We start from the raw sequence: 24,694 nt of genomic DNA on the forward strand, positions 1-24,694 counted from the left end.
CAGTTTATCAAACGTTTAACAATTTTATTTAACAGTTAATTATTCATAAAGCACATCCGAAGTAGTTTAAAAAAAAAACACATATTTTTCGATTACATACATGTGATCTCATAGCGTGCTTACTTACTATGAACAAAAAAGTAAAATGAATTGAAGAACTAGATCAATTACTTTCATTTAATTAAGAATTTTAAGATACGATCGCATACATTTTCCTAGTTTCCCACATGTGAACATAAATGTGAAAAAAATGAATAAATTTAACGAAATATCTTTTTCTCGTAAGTAAGCAGTCAGATTCTCAAAATTCTATATAAAGTAAACATTTTATATCCGATTCTCGATATTCTATATAAAGCAGACATGTCGCAAAAATACGGATCAGCCCAGGAGCGACACACTAGGCCGAATAATAGCAAAATGACTAAATTCCATAGTCCACGTGGAAAAAAAAGGAAGTAAAACCTTCCATTCTAATTCCCCTCCCACTCACAAATCACAATCACAAAACTCACAATTTTCACCAACACGCACGCAACCATGGCGCCACTTCTCCCTCCTCCGCCTCCCTGTACCATCCGTACTCTTCCTTCCACTGTCCGTGACTCGTGACTCAGTATTTGGTGCTCGTCGCTTCCCAGCTGGTTGGTTGTATTTAGCTTTTCCTTTCTTTTCTTTTTTCTCAAAACTTTCAATCCTATAACTCTTACATTGCAGAATTGCATCATCGTATGATTTATTGTTTAATTTGTCGATTTGATTTGAAATATTTGCGTTTCTGTTCCTGTACTTCGTTGATTTGGTCTGTGATTAAAACAAAATTTTTAATTAATTTTAATATTTGTACCATTTAATCCCTGTCGAAAATGAAGATTCAATGATTCTTCGTCTACTTCTTGGAATATACCAATTCCATTGATTTATTTTAATCAAAAACAAAAACCCAAATCAAAGATTCAATTTTTTGTTATTTAAAAAAAAAAAAAAAAAAAAAAACCTCTTTTTGGTAATTTTAATGTGCTGAATGATCACGAAAACAATATCTGTACAAGAATTAGGGTTCATATTCTTTGTGGGAATTGGGAAGGATGAGAGCGAGAGTGATAGTTTTTCCGGTTAGAGGGAGGAACTGGTGCTTCAGCAGATCCGTTGAGCCTCTGGTTTCGGACTCTGCATCTTCCCCTCCCTCTCAGACTCCTTCAACTCTCAAAGACCTCTGGAAGAAGTACAATTCCAATGTCAATGACAAGGCCATTGCCAATCCTTTAGCTGTCAACGCTGAACTCCTCGTCGATTTTGTCTCTACCAAGGTCCATAGCAAAACCCATTTTCCTATTGTAAATCTTGCTGCTTTATTTTTGAATTGGGTTGTCTTATATCTGTTTGGAAATAATGGTTTTGTGTTTTGGTGAGTAGATGAACATAGCTTGGATCGGTCTGGAGAAGTCTCCTCAAGGAAGTTTTAAGAACAAGATTCATGGGTAAATGAAACTACAAACTCACTCAACATAGTTTGGTGATTTCATTTCATATCACCACTCAAGGTTGTTTCTGTATTTTTAACTTGAGAAAGCTTTTAATGGTGTAGATTGGGATTGAAGCTGTTGTCTCGTGTTAAGCCGTCTGAGATTTTCCTAAAATCGATCTCTAATGAGGTCACAGGTGTTGAAGTTAAATACCCTTCCAGGTTTATTTCTGTTTCTCTCACTTGCAAACCTGCTTTTTAAAATGGCTGTCGTTTTTAACTTCTTCCTCCACTTTCTGTTAGATTTATATGGAAAACAAAACCAACAGTCAAACATATAGAATAGCTCAGTTTATTCATTCGTTGCTATTTGTAAAGATAACACATTTAGTTTTAACGGCAAATGCAACAGCCCATGATGATCTGAAATTTTGTTTCAATTAAAGTTGATAGAGAGGACTTAACAGAAGTTATGTGGTGCTTTTTTCTATTAGATAGGCTCATGGGAATAAAAACTAAGCATTTCAACTTAGAACCTATTCCCATCACAACTCTTGACAATGCACACTTAGTAATTTTCAGTTGAAGTATGTCATCGTGCTAGATAAACAGTCGATCTTCTAGTTTTATTTGTACTTTTTCTTTGTGCGATATCCTTTCACGTTTTAAGTTCTGGTGTGCTGATCATATGTTAGGGTTTTGCAGCTTAAACGCACGACTTGTGCGTAGGAGGTTACGATATATTGCCATGAGGTATTCTCTTGCTTTCAAAGTTGATAATTAGAGTTTGAATCTACATGTTGTCACAATTATTGATGGTATCAATTATTTTCTCTCCTGTCCTTCATATTTACCAAGAACCGAAACACTGAATCTATATGAAATCAAACTGATGCATACTGTTCCTTGACCCAACAGAAATCAAGTAGCAGCTTTCATTCAATGTTTATTGTTTTATTTAAAAAGTTCTTATGACTAAACCCTAGATTTTGAAGAAACAGAAATTTGTGTTTCTTTGCATGATGTAACATTGAGTGAGTGATATGAAATTTGGCGTTGAATATTTAACCTTAGGGAACTAGTTTGCCTAAAGCTCCTACGTTGTGGTACATTTGGTGCTTGTTTCTTGAAGGGATACTGAAGATGGCATTAATCTTCATTGGATGTATTATACTAATCTATGATGAGATCAAACTGTACTGATATGAAGTTTATCTGATTATCAGGGGATCTATCATACACAAAAAGTATTTATATGGTTCGGTTACGTTGCTTCCTCTGACATCAGCATGTGCTGTACGTATGTGTTGACTTGAGTTTTCAACTCTGATTTTACTCAATCTGTTGATCCTTTAATTCTTTTTCACTTCTCAATTTACATTTCCTTTTGCCAGATCAACAAAATCCACATTCTTGATATTTTCTATGCAGGTTTTGCCTTTGCCTAATATTCCCTTCTTCTGGTGTTTATTCCGTACTTATTCTCATTGGCGAGCTCTCAAGGTGCGTTGCATACAGTGTTTTCATGAAACCATTTGTAGTCTGATTTCTTTTGTAAAATAAATTAGCAAATGAGTTAGCACTCAGTTGAAGAAATTTGTATCTACCCCTTCCGTCCTGATTGTTCCATTATATATTGCTATATTTCAATATGCTATATATTCTTTGTTGTTTTGTTTATGTTGATGTTCTAGGGAAGCGAGAGGCTCCTTAAGCTAGTCTCAGATAGCTCTGTGGCACCAATTTCCACTACCGATGGAAATAAAAATGAGCATATTGAATCTCAGCATGGAAGCAAAGAGAGATTCAATTCTCCTTATGTAAGTTATTTTATGATTTCCTGCAATTACAGACAACGCGATTGATTTTCAATGGTCTGTGACAGCAGTCCTAAAAGAACCCTGTATTGGTCTAAATTATTGTAGTTTTCTTGGTTTTTTATTGCATCCCTTTAACTACGCAGTTAGTGTTAGATAAACGTAATTTCCAAGAGCCTTTATCACATTTGCACAATTGAGACTTTTAGGGTTTGTTGTGGATGACAAGTTGACCTATCTTCCGGTTTTTTATTAGTTGTATGTGTCTAGTAAGTTTTACTGGTCGTTTAATCACAAACTGGGCTATCAATTACTTGTAAGTTTTGGTTACCCTCTCCGTATGAGATCTGATCGACACTTAAACGTGAGATACGAATGTTCAGGCCCTCCTGGAGGCAGATGCAAGCTTTGCTTGTACATACACAAACACACCTTTTTGCAAATGCATATAATATCTAATATCACGCACATTTATCTGTGTCAAACATACCAGCATTCAGTTTTCTGTCATTTTACTAATTTCTTGTTTGGTTGCTCAATGTAAATAGGTTTTGCAGCCATCGAAGGAGCTTGAGGAGCTTCTTTGCCATGGAGGCGAGCGCGAGGGTCTCAAAGACTGTGCTATATTGGATATCTGCAAAATCTATGATTTGAACACAAATGACGTTCTAAAGTACCGGGACTCGATGTAGTTACATAGTTGCATTTATTTTCTATTGGGGAAAGAAGCTTCTTCTTTTTCTTCATTTGTTGAACATTTGGCCTAAGGTCCAAGGAAATTTTGAACCATGAGGATGGACAGCATCCGTGGTCCATCTGAAATCAGAGGACTCCCACTCCCATTCCCAATTGCCTTTCCAATTCATCCTTTTGTTTACTTATTAAATATTATTATTTATATCTAAAAAATAAGTAAATTAAGACTTCTTGGTTTTGCCTTTTGTTTTCGTTTCAACACTCTTCGCTCAAGAATGGGGATTCGAACTTGGTGCAGGAGTTTGACACACTTTATTGGTCAACTGTCCGAATTAACATTTGTAATTTGAGTTTTGATTAAAGTTAAAAGTTTATAACAAAAACATGGAGGACGAAGTTCAATTCGTTAAGAGTATTTTTTATGCGACTCAATGTTTTGACTTACTTTTTTCATTTTCATCAGTATTGCTTTTACAAAATAAAAAATAATAAATAATAAATAATAAATTTGTAACAAAAACCAGAAAGGCACTCCTTGCCAATGTTCTAAAAAATGGCCTAGGTGGCGTCTAGACGCTGGGCGGTGGTGACCCGAGACGTTTTCTTGTAAATCGGTTGGGCTTTAGGCGGGCTAGGTGGCTAGGAGGTTTTTATTTTTATTTTTTTGAAATTAAAAAAAAAAATCCTATCTACATTACTATATTTCCTTATTTTCCTCCTATTTTGCATTTCATGTGGTTTTAAATTGTGAACTTATTCTACATGTGTCATCCTACAATAATCCTCACTATGGTACTATGGCATATATGCTTAATGTGTTTTTAAATTTTGGACTTGTTGGATACTCTTTTTGCATTTTATTTTTCTTTTATTATCTTATCCATGGATTTCATACAAGTTTAATTTTTGTAAGTGTCAATATGCTACAAGATATACAAGAAATTTACCTAAATCCCCCTAAGCCGCCTAGGTGCCCGCCTAGACCCCGCCTAAGTGCTAGGCGCCAGCCTACCGCCCGACTAGCGCCTAGCATGTTTTAGAACCTTGCTCCTTGCCTGTGTTGAACACTTGACCAATATATGCTTATGTTTGATATGCTTATGTTTGATGTGACAAGGTGGCCATTGGATTGAGCAGGAAGAAATTCGATTAAGTAGCATGTAAATTTAGAGTTTTCAATGGCGTCAAACTTGAAGATATACAGAGCGGGAAGATTCTGTGTCCCTCAACGATATTGGGAAAGGAGGATTGGAACACAAAGTCTCAATTGTAGAGGTAAACAATTTTAACCACTCGAATTACAAATTTCCTGCTAGGATTTAATTGTATAAAAATAGAGAGGAAATTGTAGTGATAGTCTCCCAACTTTAATTCAATTGAAGTAATAGTCACTCAACTAAAAATCCATGATCATTAGTCCCTTAACTTATCAAAACGTACAACTATGATCCTTTTCGTTAACTCCATTAGAACTTTTGTCAAAATAAATTACATGCCACAAACGTGAGATTGAATCAAGGGACAAATATGAAAAACTAAATGAGAAAAATTGTACGGTACGATAATATCATTGGCAATGGTATCAAATACCAATACTGTACCTAAAATTGTGATTTTGTACAATACCGTACCATTATCAATTGACACAAAATCGATATCGTACGATTGACAATTTAGTTGCGATGGTAACTTGACAAAAAATTCCACTCCTACTCAAGCCAAGCGCAGCCCACATACATAAACATTCAAGAACAATGCTATTCTTACACAAGGTTTTGTAAATTGTTTTTAATTAAATAAAAATTTTGATTAATTTAAATAATATAATTGTTCGCATTAAATGTCATTTGAGATGGTATAAAAATAGGGATGTGTTATCCACACACCTCTTGTTAATTTCTATCCATTGATATTCTTCAATTCATCCGATCCGACGGTCGAAAAACCAAAAAAAAGTGTGAAATAAGTAAAAAGAGACGTGTGGATATCATACCCCTAAAAATAAGGTATAATTACATGGTAAGAGTAACATTTGAACTTTCACCAATCCTTGCACGCGCAGATCACGTGACCAAAACCCAGAGTATCGTATTTGAGCATACAGCTAGCTTGAACAAAAAGAAAAGGTCGATTGAAATACGAAACATTTACCAGAGCACAGTCCCAATCTCCAAACTTCTACTCTTTCTCTCTCTAGTTTCTCTCACTAAACTCTCCGATGGCGCCAGAACCAGAAGACATCAAGGATGAGAAGAACCCTAGACCCCTCGACGAGGACGACATCGTCATCATGAAGACCTACGTAAGTTCTTCAACTCAATTCTTTTTCCAGAAACCCCAATCCCACCGATTTCAGATTCAGCGAAAACCCTAATTAATAATCCTGAAATTTCCCGTAGAGTAATTTCTTTGATTAGCGCTAATTGATTGTGGTGATTTAATTGGATATGCAGGGATTAGGGCCGTACTCGAAGCACATTAAGCAAGCAGAGAAAGAAGTAAAGGATTTGGCTAAAAGGGTCAATGATTTGCGCGGTATGTAGCTTGTTTGCTCGATTTGTGCCCCGAATTTTGAAAGTTCTAGTTGTGGGTGGTTAGCTTTGTGGATGGGCCGAGTTAAATTTGATTGCTTTTACAGGTATCAAGGAGTCCGACACTGGGTTGGCTGCACCCAGCCAGTATGATCTTGTTTCCGACAAGCAGATGATGCAGGAGGAACAGCCTCTTCAGGTTCGTTTCGGTTTGGTTACACACGCAACCATACACTCACTGATTTGTGTTATAATGTGATACGGAGGCATTGATTAATTTGTTGAAACCAGGTGGCTAGATGTACAAAGATTATCAATCCCAATTCCGAGGATGCTAAATACGTCATTAATGTCAAACAAATTGCCAAGGTCTAACCTCTTTTTTCATCAATTTTTTCCATACAGCTATTTATTTCTTTTTTACTTTTGCTCTATTTTTCAATCTTTCATCTGTTGATTTTCTTGTTACATTCTTAATGCTGTGTAATTTGTTTGCAGTTTGTTGTGGGTCTGGGTGACAAGGTTTCCCCAACGGATATAGAAGAAGGCATGCGCGTGGGGTAGGTCCTCCTATTTGTGAACTCTGATTGTTTTCCATCTTGTTTAAATCTTATTTGATTATCCATGAGCATCGCTCGTTTAGGATGCAGCACATAATGTTATGCTTGATAATAGTTGGTAAGCCACTCACCAACAAACATCTTAAAAGAATTTTCTGCAATAGTGAAATTTTTAAGAAATAGGGATAGTAATTTAATACAGCAATGCAGTTTTGGGCCTTCATTGCATACTTCTCATGTCCTTGCTCATCACCATGCTATATTATGTTTTGCTATAGCATTCCATATTTGTGTTTTTAGTGATGAAAATGTTTGTTCTCTTGGGATTGCAATTAGTGCTGTGTTTTATCCTGTGCTCACATCTTTAGCAAATTTATAGTGATTATAGTTGGGGTTTTGTTTAAAATCGTAGCGTCTTTCTGGTTAACCTTTAGTTTGCCACTGCAGGGTTGATAGGAACAAGTATCAAATTCAGATTCCTTTGCCTCCAAAAATTGATCCAAGTGTGACCATGATGACCGTGGAAGAGAAGCCAGATGTGACATATAATGATGTTGGTGGATGTAAGGAGCAGATTGAAAAGATGAGAGAAGTGCGTATGGTTTTGACCATTTTATTTGCATTGTTAGTTTGTTTCCTTGTGTTTAACATGTATTAATATCTACTGTTTTGAGTTTAGGATATAAACTTAACAGTGTGCATATATACTTGATCTATCTTAGGTTGTTGAGCTGCCTATGCTTCACCCTGAGAAATTTGTGAAGCTCGGGATCGATCCACCTAAGGGTGTTCTCTGTTATGGGCCTCCAGGAACTGGTAAAACTCTTCTGGCTAGGGCTGTCGCGAATAGAACTGATGCTTGCTTCATTCGTGTGATTGGGAGTGAGCTTGTTCAAAAATACGTTGGTGAGGGAGCTCGGATGGTCAGAGAACTTTTTCAGGTTAGAAATAGTTGCATGTTTTAGCATATTGAAATATTTTGAGTACTATTTTTCTGTTGCTCTATTCTCTAACTATGTGGTAATTTTTTTTGTTTTTAGATGGCGCGCTCAAAGAAGGCCTGTATTGTGTTTTTCGATGAAGTGGATGCGATTGGAGGAGCTCGGTTTGATGATGGTGTGGGCGGAGATAATGAAGTTCAGAGGACTATGCTGGAAATTGTGAATCAGTTGGATGGCTTTGATGCTCGTGGAAATATTAAAGTCTTGATGGCAACAAACAGGTTGGTTTGTGTATTTGTTTTGCAGTTTTACACGATTTATATTTGGTTTCTTTCTGATTTTTAATTAACATCTGCCTGTTTATTATACTATGGGGTTTTATTGGATCTTTTTTCAGGCCTGATACGCTGGACCCAGCCCTACTGCGGCCAGGACGGTTGGATAGGAAGGTCGAGTTCGGCCTTCCTGACTTGGAGAGTCGGACACAAATCTTCAAAATCCATACAAGAACAATGAATTGTGAAAGGGACATTCGGTTTGAACTGTTGGCTCGTCTCTGCCCAAATTCAACTGGTAAGGATGCTTTCTATACCATTGATAAACAAAATGTCATTGTTACCTAGTCCTCCTGGTGTTGTTATTTTTAGTTTGATCTGATGTTGTTATCATTTGCATCCTCACCTTACGGTAACCAAAGGTGAGAATACTGTGATTTGCATCTTCGTTGTAATGTTTGATGTGCTCCCATGGTCTCATGCTTGTGATATGACCTGCTACATCCCTCGTATCTTGACATTGTGTTACTGGACTTTGGTTTTGTGACATTGTTATCTCTTTCACAGGAGCTGATATTCGGAGTGTTTGCACGGAAGCTGGGATGTATGCCATAAGAGCCCGAAGGAAGACGGCAACAGAGAAGGACTTCCTCGATGCTGTTAACAAGGTCATAAAGGGGTATCAGAAGTTCAGTGCAACACCAAAGTACATGGTTTACAATTGAGCAGAGGACTTAGTCTAGTGTGTTGCCAGATGCCATCAAGAATTGATGCATTCTCTGGTGGAGGGAGATGGTTTCGGCTGCTTCATGTTTGTTGTTTAAACTTTGTATTTTGCTTGTTTTATAAACTAATCTCGTACAATTTATGCTTCACTAAGCTGGTCCAACCGAAAAACGATACGACACTTGTTTTTATTGCCACACCAATTGCTAGACAATTTCTTTTGCAGCTGTTCCAAGTGGTGATGGTGAATGTTTACAATTAGTGTTGAAGATGGTCAATAATTCAGGTGCTTGCTCCTTGTTATTATCCTCTTCTTACAAAACTCCATCTTCTGTTGCCATTTTGATGCAAACAGCAGAGACGCCACATGTAATGCTGCCGTGAATACTATCGACTCAATCTTAAATGTGCCGGGAAACAAATAAAGAATTTTGAAGTTTTACATTATTTACTGGAATATTGTACAGCTACAAGCCTACAAGAGAAATCAAGTGCGTGATTCCCGCAGCCTGCACTGCAAACTGATCACTGATACATTTGGCCGACCGGAATCCGGCACCACCAGGGCTCGTTTAATGGTGCACGCACTGGTTTTAATGTATACATAAAGTGAGAAAAATACTCAGACTTTCTCATTTGAAACATGCTCCAAATCCACCCAGTTCAATTTGGAAAAGTTCTCAAAAATGAAACACCTACCTCAACTGCGTAAAAATATTAACAGGCATATACTACCAAGGGTATACGTACGCTCGGTAACATATGGTGTAGCCAAGCGAATGTACTCAAAATGTACACGGTTTTCCTGAGGCGTGTCTTCATGTGTGTCCCCATTGTCACCTCAAGCTGTCCTCAAGACGGGTTGTCCTGTGCATCGGCATTGCCACCTCCATGGGATGATCCTTGATCATTTCCAACTGTTCTCCTGCTCATGTTGGCTCGCTGCACTAATCGAACTAATGCCTGAACCACTTCTGACATGGGAGGTCGAAATTCAGGCTCGGGCTGCACCATAATGTGGAAGGTAAGGATCAGATCTTCACTTCAGTTCACACTACACTATGAAAAGTCCCCAAACTCCACAATCCTATAATTTGTTATGGCATGAATAACCGACGGTTGTTCTTCATGCCGCAACAAGTTAGACATTATTAAATTGAGTGTAAATTCCATACTCTACGTGTGCATTACCTGGACACAGAGGGCAATCACATCAGCAAACCGTGACAGAGATTTAACTGGATAGAGCCCCTTGAGTTCTGGATCTACCATTTTCGAAAGTGCATCGATATCATGGAGCTGGGGTGTTGCCCATCGAACCAGAGATTGTTCAGACCTAGGCTTCAAGCTGTCAAGGAATTTTCATACAACAATTAATTTCACCAATCTTTACAAATGGCATTAATAAGATAGTAACACTAATCTATGTCAATATTTACTTATCGAATGGTTTCCGCCCACTAAGAAGCTCCAGCATAACCACTCCAAAACAATAGACATCACTCTTTAGTGTATATTGGCCAGACATGGCAACCTCAGGTGCGCTGTACCCAGATCCTGCATTGTGGTCCAATGCCTGCTCATGTGAAACTTAAACCATCAGCACTCCCACAAAAATAATGATCAATCCGACTGATGCAACAGGTATGCACGTGTTCTGTTACCACTTAAGCAAGACACCCACTACGTCGTATAATTTTCCAACAATCAGAAATGGGTGACACTTGAAGTGAGCTATAAAGTCTCAACCCTTAAGAGGCATGAAATGGTCGTTTAGCCGAGTTTCACACATGAATTTTTTCTTCCTAACAAGTATAGATGATTTTGGGTCATGGAATGTGTTCCATGATTACAGGAAGTAGTTTTTAAAGTGTTCTAAAGTCTGCTCCTACCTTATTTCTCTAGGTCCATTTAAGTAAATGTTAGACAAATAGAACCTTACTATCATTCACAATCATACGAAGATAGAAATTTGAGTATGCTTCCATTCGAACTCAGTATCTTTGATTCTGAGACTGGTGCATCTGAGTTACGAGTTTTCGTAAATCCTGGTAATTATAATCATCTATGTCTAAAATACAGCAATTCAGCTAGGATACAATTTCAGATAATGGAGTTATCAGTTCATATTGGATGTATATGAAAACAGTTAAAAGTTCAAATGTATGATATTCCAAATTTAACCTGATCAGCATTGGGGATAGAGCTTGCAAGGCCAGAGTCCGAAAGATGAGGGTTGAGCTCCACATCCAATAATATGTTGGTTGACTTTAAATTTTTGTGAATAATAGATGGTGAACAAACTTCATGCAAGTACCTAAAAGAAAGCATTGTAAGTACCAGCAACACATTTTTCCAGTCAACGAGGTTTCAAAAATGATTGTGAGCTTAAATATGTAAGCCAAAGCATGGACGTCCACTAACAAACTTACTCTAATGCACGTGCGGTCCCCAAAGCAATCTTGACCCGAGAGTTCCATGTCAATGGCTTGTTGTATTCATCTGATAGGTGCAGGAAGTCATGCAGCGAACCATTTTTATGGAACTCATAGACTAGCAGGTGCTGTCCATGCTCTGAACAATAACCCACCAGCTCTGTTACGTTTGGGTGATGCAACTGGGAGATGCTTGAAACGATCTCGGTGAATTCTTCGGACAACTCACTAGGAAGGACAGATGAATCTAATTTCTTCACAGCAAGAACCTGTAACATTGTTAAAAGTAGTAACAAATTATTCTGCTCTGTCTTCAGTCTTTGGAACAACTGGAATTGAAGCATTTGAATAAATAAATAAATAAATCAACAAATGCTTAACCAAGCATATATGCATTCAGGATATCATACTGGCTCTCCAGAACATTCACTCTGTGTGTGTGTGTTGCAAGGGTGTCCATACACCAGTGCGTGCATGTGTGTGTGTGTGTGTGTGTGTGTGTGTGTGTGTGTGTGTGTGTGAGAGAGAGAGAGAGCAGAAGATTTCAACCAAAAAAGTAAATTAAATGGTTGAATTAATATGAAAGTAAACAAGCAAGTTGGTCATCTTCAGACAGGATATGAAGAAGAAAAAGCATTACTCCTTTATGTAAAGGGACGTCACTGAATTAAAAGAGATTAAACCTTTCCAACATCAATGTCATGGCATATAGATTTATTAGGGAAACGGTATACCTTCCCATCATCGAATTGAGCCCGATAAACGCGTCCAAAAGACCCCTCACCAAGAAGGTTGTCAATGCTAAAGCTGCCAGTAGCCATCTGCAGGTCTGCTATTGAATATGAGGTCACATTTAAAGGAGCTTTGACAGTTTTCTTGACAACAATGGGTTTCTTTGCGAATTCATCCTCATCAAATGATTTATTGCGATCAACTGGTGGGGGTCTAAGATTTAGTATGGCGGGAGTATCAAAGGTCTTCAAGTCCAATGGGGCAGGGGTTTGTACAGATTTCATTTCTGCATTGGAGTGTGGGAGACAAAGCAGTTAACATTCAACAACCATTTCATGGTTAAAAATGGTTCAACAAAAAACTTAAAAGAATCTGAACAAACATGATTGAAATGCGGATGTGGCCTATTCAGAATACTTTTATTTTATAACACCGTAGATCTTGACCTTTCAATTTCAATTCAATGATTTGGGGGGTAAATTAATAAACTCAATCCAACTGATAAACAAAGAAAGCAGTATCATACACTAAAACCAGCAGGAATATTGCAGAAAATAAATATAAGCATATCCAGTCCAGAGAAGTCAAACCCAACAGCATGAATAGCAAACCATCGGAAAGGACAAAATAATTTCTGATAATGCTCAACTAAATGTAAAATGTAGACAAATTGTAGGTACCTTGCACTTCACTTGCAAGGGGATCAAAGGGCCGACTTTCAAACTTTTCCACATCTGAGGATGACTTCTTTGACCTTTTCTTTATGAGAAAGAACGCTACAATTGCAGTAACTACAAGAAGAGATATCACTATTCCTGCAATGGCACCACCCCCAATTCCTGATTTCTTATCACCTTCACCTGAACCACCTTTTGACGGTGAGTTGTTGCTGCCAGATTTGTGATTTCCGTTGCTCTTGGCTGGAGGTGTACCAGGTGGGGGTGGAGGTGCAGGACCTGAGTTCCACATGTTTCCATCCTTCCTGTAATGAAATTCCTTAGAACCATATTGTATATTGTAACCATATTCTCTCCAGAGTCCAGATTTGAAATAACTGTAGCTAATAATAGAATGCTTACTCCAGATTAATGTTTCTCAACTGCTCCGGAATCCAGCCGGTAAAATGATTATTTTCAATATTCCTAAGAAACACAAACAAAAGTACTTTAGTGGGCTGAAACTGAAAGCCATGACACTTTGAGGAAACAGAGTGGGGAGTGGTAATGAGTTATCTGGCTAAGTTGTATGGATATCTCACAGATTATCAAGGGGCAGATTGGCAAGGACATCAATAGTCCCTGTCAACTGGTTATTCTGCAAGAACCTGAAAGAAGACAATTCCAGGGAAGAGTCAAGACTACAAACCAGACAATCATTACCATAATAACAAAAGTTTCATTACTTACATTGTTTTCATACTTGAGAGGGAGCTAAAACTCTCAGGAAGGCTGCCTGACAGAGAATTGAAAGACAGATCCCTGAAGCGAAGAAAAGAATTATCGTCATTTGGTCCTTGAGTAAAACCAACATAAATTATTTAGCGACTTTCAAAGGAGATGATTGACACTTGCAGAATTTCATAGAAAAACAAAAACATAATTCTTCAAAGATTGTTTATATAGACTGATTGTGCAATATGGTAAAATGTTATTGCTAGTTATATTACTATTTTTTGGTTTTTGATAAAGGAATGGCCAAGTTGCAAACTACGCACTCATGCCAAAATGGACTTCATTGCAGGCTACTTATATACAAGAAGGATGGAAGGAGAACTCACAATACGGATAGAGAAGAGAGCTTTCCAAAAATGTCACCCAGCTGGTTCTGAATCTGATTGTGACTAATGTTCCTGCAGTCCCCAAAAGAATGAAACTGGTTTACTTTAAACACTTTCGATAAGTTGCGAGTCTTGTGACCAAAGTTATAAAGAATTATTTACTTACAGGTATATAAGAGACGCTATCTGAGAGATGGAATAAGGGATGTCTTGATTGAAGTTATTACCACCAAGGTTTCTACATAGAGAAGATGGCTTATGTTATAAAACCAATGTATTAAAAGAGTGAGGCGTGGGCAAGGCATCCAGGGGATAGCCCGGCCTAGGAGTGAGACATGAGGTGAAGCCTCACGGGACCTAAATTTTTTAATATATACACTGAGGGTACACATATATTATATTAAAAAAAAGGAACACATATATTATATTAAAAAAAAGGATTATTAATCAATAATCACCCTGAGCGCGCGCGCGCGCACACACACACACACACACATATATATATATATATATATATATAAAATAGAGGATGAAAAGCACAATGAGCACACATAACAATGCACGCAGACAGCACACACATCCATTACATAAAAAAATCAAAATCAAAATAAAAAGGCAGAGAGACAATAGTGCAAGGAAGAGGTATGAGGCAGTTAAAACCCTACCCAAAATTTGGGTTTGGGAGTTTGAAAAAAAAAAAAAAAAAAAAAACCCTGAGGCGCGCCTAGGCGGCTCCGGCGAAGCCTTTCGCCCACTCCAGCAAAACAGAGGCGTTAGCCTTAGCGCCCAGCCTCAAAGGCGCCCTAGGCGTGCCCCGAGGCTAGTTTTTTAAAATATTGTATAAAACAAACAAGAAGTGCGACAATACACACAGAACAGTAGATAAATGTGGTTATGAATCATACAATCGTGTCATGTTCGGAGGAAGTTGATACGGTATAGTGCCTGCAAGATTATTATTGCTCATGTCTCTGCAAAATTTGTCAAATACTCAAATCATGAGATCAAACTAATCAGCAAAATAAAATGGATCAATCAATTTGACACATGCAACCATTGATCTTACAGGTTGGTTAGTGCTGTCAGAGTCTGAAGCTGATACCCTAGCATCCCAGAAAGTTGAAGACCTGATAAATCACTGATAAAAAAGAGTAATGAAAGAAGAGGTATCAGAAATTAGCATACATGTGATAGTATCTAGGAAAATGAATGAGGAAGTAGGGAATCACATTTCTGTTACTCGTGAGCCCGAGCACTTAACACCTTTCCACGACTGGCCACATGGATCATCACCATTTTGAATCCATTGGGTTAGCTGAGATGGGGAATTTAAGCTACTGTACAAGACCTTCAGAGCACTAACTGTGCATTGAACATGCCAAAAGAAAATTCAATACAAGCAGAAGTGGACTATGAAATGAATTTTATGTAGTTGCAATAATGTGCTTTCTTCAGAGCAATGAAACTTGAAGAGAAGTAAAATAGGGTCCAGACTCCAGAGTGAATATGATGTAAATCAGATAAGATAAATGTAATTGCCGAAGCATCTTTGAGCCAGAAGGAGAGCAGCTACAACTCAAATTCTGAAGGGATTAGACTTGCCAACAATAATGGTACAAGCATGCAAACCAATTGAATTAATCTAAAACACGCTCAGAATTCGGAAATTCTCTGTCATTCATAAATTTCCCAAACCAAGAGTGCATCCTCACCTTCACGGGACGTAGAGGAGCAAGATAACCGTTGGTTTGAATCAACCAAGTTGATGTAACTTCTCTTATGTTGAACGTTTTACATATGCATTTTGTCATATGATAAAATTGTATATAAACGTATACTTCAGTTCCTCATTCATAAATTGATGCATCTAAGGGAAATAAGAAATTCAACTGAATAGGTCAGCCAAACCGACTTTAAATCCTGTAACTTCTAAAAATAAATTTCCAAATTGCATCCTTTTGAAATCCAATGGTAATTTTAACTTCCTAATAACCTATCCTAAACACTAGTGGGAATTGTTGATGACATAAAAGTAGCAATTGTAACAGTTTTTCATCATCACACAAAGTGGGAATTAAACGCTTTTGAAACTCAAAAGTGGCAATGATGGTCACACAGCGACATCTAATTATCACTTTGATAAAGAAAAGGACTAATTTTATTATCTTTTCAGAAGCTCGAATTACATGAATGTCAAACAGCAATCACATTAAAACCCAGAATTTTTGTTTAAACAAGGCAAAGTTAATCTACATCACTAATATCAGACCAGACTGTGCGCATAAACAGTTCCTCAAATGCCCCTTCATACAGATACAACTCTTCAAACCAAAAAATAAATAAACAAACTAATGAAAAAAAAAAAATCAAAAGTAAAAGCACAAATCTGGCTCCCAATAAGCAGTTCAAGAACAACTTGTAATTTCCTAAAGAAAGTCAAATCCACAATGCATTCAGTGGGTTTAGTATTTATTTAACACGAAAGGAAAAACCTAAAGTTTCAAACTTTATGAAGATTTGCCAAAAGTTAGCTCATGAGAGTCCAAATAAACTGATACTAATTCAAACAAACAGAAAAAAAAAATAGAGAAAATAAGAGTTGGGTGAGGCAACTGACCATCTGTGGGATCTGTGGCGGCATTGATGGAGCTTGGACTCCACCCAAAAATGCAGATGCTGAAAACCAGCAAAACCCACCTCCAAGTCTCCACCATCTCTCTCTCTCTCTCTCTCTTCTTCTTCTGAATTTACCCACAAAACAAAACACAAAGGTAATCAAACCATTCCCCTTTTGGGGTGAATTGGATTGCTTTTGTTTTCCCAAACAGCAGATTTGAAAAATGTTTTATTCCTAAGCTGGCAGACACGATTTGGCAGAAGAATCCGAAGCCACAGAAAAGAAAACCCTTTTGTTTTTACTCTCTCACTCTCTCTTTTGTTCTTAATGCAAATTTTCTGTCTTTTCCTTTCTATTTAGGTATGAGGAGGAAAATACAAAATACCCTCTTGGTTGCTGTGTACGTAGCTCTGTATCTTCTGTATAATTATGCTCTACTATCATCTTCACATTCTGTCCCTCTCTCTCTCTCCTCTTTCCCTCTTTCTCTCTTTCTCTCTCCTAATTTATTTACCAAGTCAGATTTTAAAAGTCAGAGCTTCACCAGCATCACACGGTTTCATCATTAGTGTCCTTCATTTCAAGACCGTGTGGCACTTACTTAAAAAACTTAATTAAACAAAAAATATTTTAAAATTTTAAAATCTTACAAAAAAAAAAAAAAAAAAAAAAAAGAAAACCCAAAAAAATATCCTTTAAAAATAATAAAACCCATGAAAGAATCCTTACTTTCAAGTTTCAAGTTCTAACTGAAATCGTCACCTTTCCATTTTTCAGTGGAGAGTCACGAGATTCTCCTAAGGGAAATCATTTCCTTTTTCCTTTTTTTGTTTTGTTTGTACATTCTGAAATTTTGAATGTGATACGAGCAACCTATTTAATATGATTATATCGACACAGTAATGTTTGTACATATATTTATGTTATCAGTACGAAATACTACTATGATTTGTTTATTATTATTTTTTTTGTGAATAATCAGATTTAGTCTTTGATTAGATGGCAACCAACTAATTTTAGTGAAAAGTTAGATTTGGTCTCTGATTAGATGGCAACGAACATAATGATAAATCATAAATGGAGGAGTAAATATAAGTGAGCCAATCAGCTGCGAAAGCAATGGATGAAACGGTGGGATTTGAATACTGACATTTTGGACTGCGAAGTAGCCGTTCCTCCCCCCCTCTCTCTTTTTACTCTCACTTGTCACCTCTCTTTTACTTCCACTTTTTCTCTTCTTGCCCTTTAAATCCACGTACGTAATGTAAGCTAGTTCCAAGGAAAATTATGGGCTTGTAGCAATGGTCTTTAGATTTTGCCTTAGCTTAATTTTAATTTTGAATTCTCGTATTAGTTTCTTTAGTCATTAAACGTAATAATATTTATCACTTATTACTACAGTTTAGTGATATTCTTCTTCATTTGTAAGTTAGAGGTTTGAGGTTCGATTATCACCAAAGACAAATTTGAGCCACATTATTGCTAGCCTATTGTAGGCTAAGCTCACCCCCTCTCCCTTAGTGCAATGACGGAGTTAGTGTAGGCCTATGGGGTGGATGCCCCCACTCATTTAAAAAAAAAAAAATGTATGGTTGCATTCCAATTCTCAATAACCAACCCTAATTAAACTACAATTAAAAAAATTGGTAGCCAACTAAACTAGTCTACCATTTTGCATCCCCAATGCCCTACCTGATAACAATTTAATTAACAATTAATTTAATTGTGCTTCCTTGTTTTCTTAACCCTAGGTCGTTAATACACACAAAACTCATCCCACCACGTACGGCAAAGTAATCCAGTCCTCATCTTCTCTAGATTTTTCCTCCCCCTTTCATTCAACCAAAACTCAATTAAATTTGGAGTTTTATAGACAGTTGGAGTTCAAGTAATCAATTATCAAAATTCAACACAAGAATTTTACTCCACAAGGTATTTTATACGACTTTACTTCATTAATTTGTTTTTGGCATTTTAATTTAGAGATCAATGGATGAATGATAACGTGATTATTTTTATAGAGAGAGATATTTAATGGTATTGGTAATGATATTATCATGCAATGCTTTCAAAACATGAAAACGATTCGAGGAATATTGTAATATGTTGTATGAAAAACTTTATGGATTAATATATTAGTGTTTTGTTCAATAAATTCTTGAGATTTTTAATTGTGACTTTGTTGTTTGAGGATGCTCCCCTTCATACAAATCTCTGGCTTCATCCCTGCCTTAGTGTAGATAAATTATCGTTTGTTAAATAAAAAAAAATTAACAATATGTTGCACCATTGGTTCTTTTCACTAACGTTGTCTTTTTGTTTCCGTTAATTCTAGGAGTATAGTAGCAATTTCAACTTAAAACTTCAAAAAACAATAGAAGAAGCTAAAAAATAAATGAAAATTTATAAATTAATATCTAAAACTTAAAACAAAAGGAAATTTGAATTATAAAAATACAAAATATAAGTTGGGGTTTAGTAAAGAAATATACATTTTGGATTTGCATTTTTTTTAAATAAAGAATAAAAATCTAAGTTGGAAAGTTTCCAACTCATTTCATTTGTTAATATTTGATTGTATTTACAAATTGAGTAATGCTAGGGAGACTCATATTTGTATACCATCTTACGTGGTAAATGCTGCATAAAATTAAAATTCAATAAGATGAATTCATTAATTGACATGGTATATACATATCAAATAGTACAAAAATGTGGTCTTCTTAGGCATCCTTTTTTATTTTCAGTGGTTGAAACAGCAATTGAGGTTAGTAGAATTTATTTTCGCTCATTGTGTTTGCAACAAAGCAGAGCATCTAGGGCTTCTTTTATTACCTAAGAAGGAGGATTTCATAATTGAGATGATCTTGTGCTATAATGACTATTTAATACTTTGGCTTCAGATGTAAATATTTCCATTCGATTATAATAAAATTTCTTTCTTTCGAAAAAAAATGGCATTTTTGGCATTTTCCTGACTAATTTTATTTACTTTTACTGTGAAATATAGTATCATATCATTCATCATGAAAGTATTTAGTACTTGAATTTTAGATTTTCTTTTATTTATTATTTTGGATTTGAGTGATAGGTAAAAGTGAAACAAACACAGTAACAGAAATCCAAACGATTTTTTCATTTTTTTGGTCAATGATGCGAATTATTATGAATAAAATCCTTTTAAAAATAAATGAGATACAAAATCAAGGGTTTTTTTTTTTTTTTTTAGTACATCGATATTTTTACACTAAGTAAATGAAGAGTTCAGTCAAACCACAAAATGGACAGCCTAATTTAGTATTGAATTTGCAAAATCAAAGAGTCTTCTTGTTATATAATCTATTGGCTAGAGCATGACATCTTTGAACGAATTGATATATACAAATATCAATGTTTTGGGTCGATGTCTTTCATGGATCGTTAAATCAACATAAACCATATTTATCATACTGGTTTTATGTCTCTCTTCTCACTTTCAAATCAAATTATTTGTCATCACATGTTAAAGAGTTTTTATTACAAATGATTTTTGACATTAACCTAACTCATCATGTTGATCTCTTAATTTGAAAATCGATCAACATTGTTCCTAAAATTGACCATCACAAATCAGTTTGGTCCTTGCTATTTAATCCGTAAAGTTTTCTCTTATTTTGCTGACAGGGCATACAAGTAGAGCCCACGTGTCCGATTAACTAGTGGCATGTGGAAAAATCTATAAAACCATAAAAAGACGAATTTAAAAACCCCTAAAAAATACCCAAAACTTAAAAAGAAAAAGAAGGAAAAGAAGAAGAAGAAGCACGCAGCATCATCATCTTCCTGGGGTGAGTTTACGTAACCGTAATTGGAATTAAAACAAGGAATTGAATTCCGATTACGAGGTATACCTTTGTTTATTAAACTTGGGGAGTAAAAGAAAAGGTAAGACCCATGCAAAATTTTGGAATTCAATTCCAAAATTTGGAAGATTTGGATTCCTTAGATTAGCATGATATTTGGATTTCTGATTGCTTGGGCAATAAGAATGACACTTTTGTTCCCTTTATGCCCTCACTTACTTTTTTTTTTTTTTTCCAAGATTGTCCTTTATAAACTCATTTACCCATATCTAATTGTGCATAACTCCATTATGCACACCTCTTTACTTTTTTATTTCTATACTCATTCACATTATACACAACTCCATGCATATGCCGAAAAGAAGATACTATAACTTGAGCGAGAAAATTTAAATATTAAAGTAAATACTTAAATTTATAAAAATAAATAAACAAAAACATTTTAGTGTGTTTATGAAATAAGAAATCAATTTAATTTTTTTCTTACTATTATATATTATATCAAATTTTATTAAAAAAAGTATATAAAATATTTGATTTGGGACAAGAGCATTTTAGTAATCATATTGGTTTATATTCCAATTGTGTTAAATTGGTAAATAACTTTATGAAATTAATATTATTTCTATACCGATTCTAGAACATTTAAGTAAACAACTCATTCAACTCCTTGTCAATTTAATTTTTCATATTTTGTTACGTAAACCGCCTAAGGTTCCCACAACCCAGCCACTACTTATGCCAGATCCCAACCAGCAACCACTCCTCCTTCCAAATCCCAACCACCAGCCACAACCCCTTGATTCTTCGACTCCGTCCTTTGATCTGTTGGCTCGACCAGCCACGGAGCCACCCATTCTCCCTCCGCATATCCTTCCATCGACCAGGCAGTGGCGTAGCCCGTGTGCTGATGCGACACGTCTTCTATCCGTCGATCTACTTATAACGCCGCTTGCAATTTCGTTCTCTTTCTGCAACACCAACGTTGCTCCTCTTGAACCCATATTCTTGCTTTATCCACTCTCTTACAGCAGCACACACTCTGACACTGAGTTCTTGGAAGGGCTCTGCAACTATGTTGCCAGAACGAGGAGCAAGAGACGCCCGTCAGACTGGGCCTTTTTTTTTTGTTTATTTGTTTTTTAAATTATTTTATTTGTCTAAATAATAATATTGGTATCATTTACATGGCACTAAATCATTGATTGTGTTGGCCACATGTGTGCTACGTCAGCAAATTAACGGAAAACTTGAAGGAATTAAACGGCAAGGACCAAGTTGATTTGTGGTAGGCAATTTCAGAGACAACATTAATTGATTTTCAAATTGAGGGATTTAAATAATGAATTAGGTCAATTTCAGGAATTGTCTGTGATAAAAATCCTATTTTAAACTTGTGCGATATTTGTGAGTAAAAGAATTTAATATCAAGTTGGTGTTTGGTTGGTTGACTGGAATAAGTGTCATAATGAAATGGACTCTGCCCTAAAATTTGTGACCATGAGAAACTGACTAAGATTCTTGTTCCAAAATTTGTGATCACGAGAAACTGACTCGAAACTCATTCTCAACTCTAAGCATTGAACTCTTGACATGGGCTCAAATTTGATTTCGAACTTAGTTTCAATTAGGAGCTAAGCCATAAATCAATCATTTTTGTTTCATTAATTTCAACTCAAATGAAATCATTCCACAATAAGAAATGAGCATTGATGAACTTTAATCGAATTGAAGCTTTTCTAAACATTCGTAAATATTGGCCTCTGAACTTTATACAACGTGGAACAATGATTATTCTAGGTAATTTTGTTAGAATGTCCCTTATTTGTCTCTTTAAACACTTTATTTCATATGAAAGTTTTAACAATTTACCCAAAAAAAGATTGTTGCTACAAGGCATGAGAATTTCAAAAACCAATACTGACGAATTTTTAATTTAATAATCAAGTTCTAATTGGATCAAAATCCAAATACTAATGCTTTAATCTTCTTTTTCCCAGCAAAACATCATCACCTAACCTTCCTTTTCCCAGCAAAACATCATCACCTAACATGGAAGAAATTAGTAGTTTAAGGTAGGTTTGCAAAATCTTAGTCATGACTCATAAGATGGTAATATCCTCTAGTTTTTAATTAATTTCACTAATCATGAATCTCGTGGCAATGTGTAAACATTTTGGACGTAAATTAATGGAAATACGGGCAAGAGTAAAGAATGAAAAGGGCTGACAAGTGTTTATACTTTGTACAGGTGGGGCCTGTGTCAATTCTTTACCTTTGTGTTGAAGAGAATTTTCAGTGTGATCGGCATACGAGGTGAGACATCACGTGTCATTATACAAATGGTGGGATATGTGTATTAAAAAGTTAATAACTTAAAAAATAAAATTTCTCACCACTTAAAAACACGTGGTGTACCACTCGTATTCCTATCCCAATAAAAAAATTATCATAATAATTTAATAATTTAAAAATGATATTATTTACATATTTTTTAATTCTCGGCCATTAAATTGAATTAAAGAGCATTAAAATTACATAAATTAACATAAAATGTAAAAAAAGGATGTGGATAGCACTACGCTAATCGAATTCCATTGAATACTGCTAAAAGGAGAGAATTTCAAGAAAAAAAAAACCTTTGCTAGGGATTTGACTTTTTTATTGAAAAGTTGAAAGTGGTGGATCATCTTATAACCAATGTTTAATCGCCATCGATCAGCAGTAGCTGGCAAATGGGTGGCAGCCACGGCTTTGTGCAGTGGAAAATGAGAAAACTCCACGTTTGCATGCAGACCCACATGGACATGTACGTTGATGTTGTTGCCCTCCTCCACTCTTCCTTTTGCCTTTTTATTTTCATCTTTTAGTCGTGTCAGTCGTCAGTCGTCGATGACAGGTGCTAGGTGCCATGTGGTGTTTTTCTTGACTCAATTGGCTCTTTACCAGGGCCGGTCTTGAGTTTTTGGATGCCCAGTGCGAAAGCTCAAAATGTGTCTTTTTTTAATACGGAAACATATGTTTAAAAAAAAAAAAAATTAATGAGGGCTGGAACCCAATCAAAGTTGGGGGGCTAGGCCCTTACGCCTAAATTATATTACTTGTGAAAATATACAACCGGGGGGGGGGACATAATATCTAAGCCCTGACAATAAAAAATACAATCATATACAACCATTCCTAGCAAAACTCCTTGAAATTTCAACCTTCAAGAAATTGTCTTCTGGCATTTTTTGAAGCAAAATTATCAATTATATCATCATACTCCAAGTCTTTAATCTCATCATTTTCAATGCATAAGATTGCTAATCCATTTAGCCTATCTTGAGTCATAGTGGTCCGCAAGTAAGATTATAATAATTTCAATTTTTAAAAACTTCTTTCTGCAGATGCCACGGTCACAAGTACAGTCAACAATACACGATAAGCAATCAAGACATTAGGACACATGTCAGTTTCTTTTACAAAGTTTGCTATTTCCATGGATGTCCAAGGGTTATTAGAGAGAAATGCTTCTTCAGGTAACATCATTTGCAACACCTGTAATTCAGAACATAAGTCGGCTCCATCTACATCCATGGTATTTCCATGTTTCAAATGTGCTTCAAGATTCATACAATTTTCTTTTAGTTGTTGATCATCCAATGAAATTAACTTCGGTGCATCAAACAAGAAGCCAAAAATAAATTCAAAAGCCTTTAACTGTTCAAACCTGTGTTTCAGTTGAGAAAGAGCAATATCCACTATAACAAGAAAATAATTTGTCCTAAATGATTCTTCTGCATACTGTTGTTCCCTGTCATTACCATCAACTTTATCATGATGTCTTTTTCTAGGTCTATGACGTTTAGTTTGAAAAACAGGGTCAATTTCCGAATCAGGTACAGTTTCTTTAACATCACGCATGGCAGAAGCAAAACCAGTTTCTCTGTAGTTTTCAAAAAAGGTAACAAGTGCTTCCAATGTCTTTACTTTGGAACTATCTCATGGTTTTTGGGGATTTAGGTTTTGGGTTGATGTTGATTGGGCTTTAGATTTGCCCAAGCCTCTTTTGGGAAGAGATCCCATCCAGATATATCCCACCAAATCCTAAATATTCGAAAATTCGGGCTCTTGAAATTTGATCCAACAGTTAGAAACAGGGGGCTTCTCTAAAAGTTATAATAATTGTAACCGTTGGATTAAATTTCAAGGGTCCGGATTAGGGGTGGGTTCAAAAAACCGAAAACCGAAAAAAATTGACAACCGAACCGGACCGAGGCCGAAAAAAACCGAACCGC

At 36.0% G+C, this 24,694-nt stretch overlaps 4 protein-coding genes across 6 annotated transcripts; 2 read left to right on the top strand and 2 right to left on the bottom strand.

The window, feature by feature from the left end:
- The first annotated feature begins 504 nt into the window (after positions 1–504).
- LOC137708670 (uncharacterized) lies at positions 505–4,131 on the top strand. 3 transcript variants are annotated; one of them, XM_088688431.1, is made up of 9 exons: positions 505–644; positions 1,053–1,310; positions 1,417–1,481; positions 1,589–1,687; positions 2,171–2,218; positions 2,692–2,761; positions 2,897–2,968; positions 3,160–3,285; positions 3,831–4,131. In XM_088688431.1, the coding sequence occupies exons 2-9, from the start codon at positions 1,089–1,091 to the stop codon at positions 3,972–3,974; spliced, it is 846 nt and encodes a 281-aa protein (XP_088544557.1). In that variant the 5' UTR covers positions 505–644; positions 1,053–1,088; the 3' UTR covers positions 3,975–4,131. The 3 variants fall into 3 exon arrangements, with proteins under 3 accessions (XP_088544557.1, XP_088544558.1, XP_068303894.2); XM_088688432.1 differs by having other exon boundaries at positions 1,088–1,310; XM_068447793.2 differs by having other exon boundaries at positions 515–644; positions 1,059–1,310.
- Positions 4,132–6,083: 1,952 nt separating this feature from the next.
- On the top strand, positions 6,084–9,317 carry LOC137708535 (26S proteasome regulatory subunit 7). Its single transcript, XM_068447633.2, has 10 exons — positions 6,084–6,280; positions 6,432–6,513; positions 6,617–6,708; positions 6,801–6,878; positions 7,008–7,069; positions 7,517–7,661; positions 7,792–8,010; positions 8,110–8,291; positions 8,408–8,583; positions 8,853–9,317. Exons 1-10 carry the CDS (start codon positions 6,197–6,199, stop codon positions 9,008–9,010), a joined length of 1,278 nt encoding a protein of 425 aa, XP_068303734.1. The 5' UTR covers positions 6,084–6,196; the 3' UTR covers positions 9,011–9,317.
- A 116-nt stretch (positions 9,318–9,433) lies between these two features.
- Positions 9,434–16,903, bottom strand: LOC137708534 (protein STRUBBELIG-RECEPTOR FAMILY 6). Its single transcript, XM_068447632.2, has 16 exons — positions 16,573–16,903; positions 15,185–15,317; positions 15,022–15,093; positions 14,861–14,926; positions 14,122–14,193; positions 13,956–14,027; positions 13,585–13,656; positions 13,437–13,502; positions 13,258–13,320; positions 12,859–13,160; positions 12,181–12,464; positions 11,444–11,715; positions 11,196–11,328; positions 10,451–10,587; positions 10,203–10,359; positions 9,434–10,016 (listed from the first exon to the last, which is right to left on the bottom strand). The coding sequence occupies exons 1-16, from the start codon at positions 16,667–16,669 to the stop codon at positions 9,864–9,866; spliced, it is 2,151 nt and encodes a 716-aa protein (XP_068303733.2). The 5' UTR covers positions 16,670–16,903; the 3' UTR covers positions 9,434–9,863.
- A 6,880-nt stretch (positions 16,904–23,783) lies between these two features.
- LOC148689479 (uncharacterized) lies at positions 23,784–24,320 on the bottom strand. The gene has a single exon (XM_088688481.1). It carries the CDS (start codon positions 24,318–24,320, stop codon positions 23,784–23,786), a length of 537 nt encoding a protein of 178 aa, XP_088544607.1.
- Between the last annotated feature and the right edge of the window lie 374 nt (positions 24,321–24,694).

Source organism: Pyrus communis, chromosome 17, assembly GCF_041283825.1.
Source record: "Pyrus communis isolate YQ-2024b chromosome 17, ASM4128382v1, whole genome shotgun sequence".
NCBI lineage: Eukaryota > Viridiplantae > Streptophyta > Magnoliopsida > Rosales > Rosaceae > Pyrus > Pyrus communis.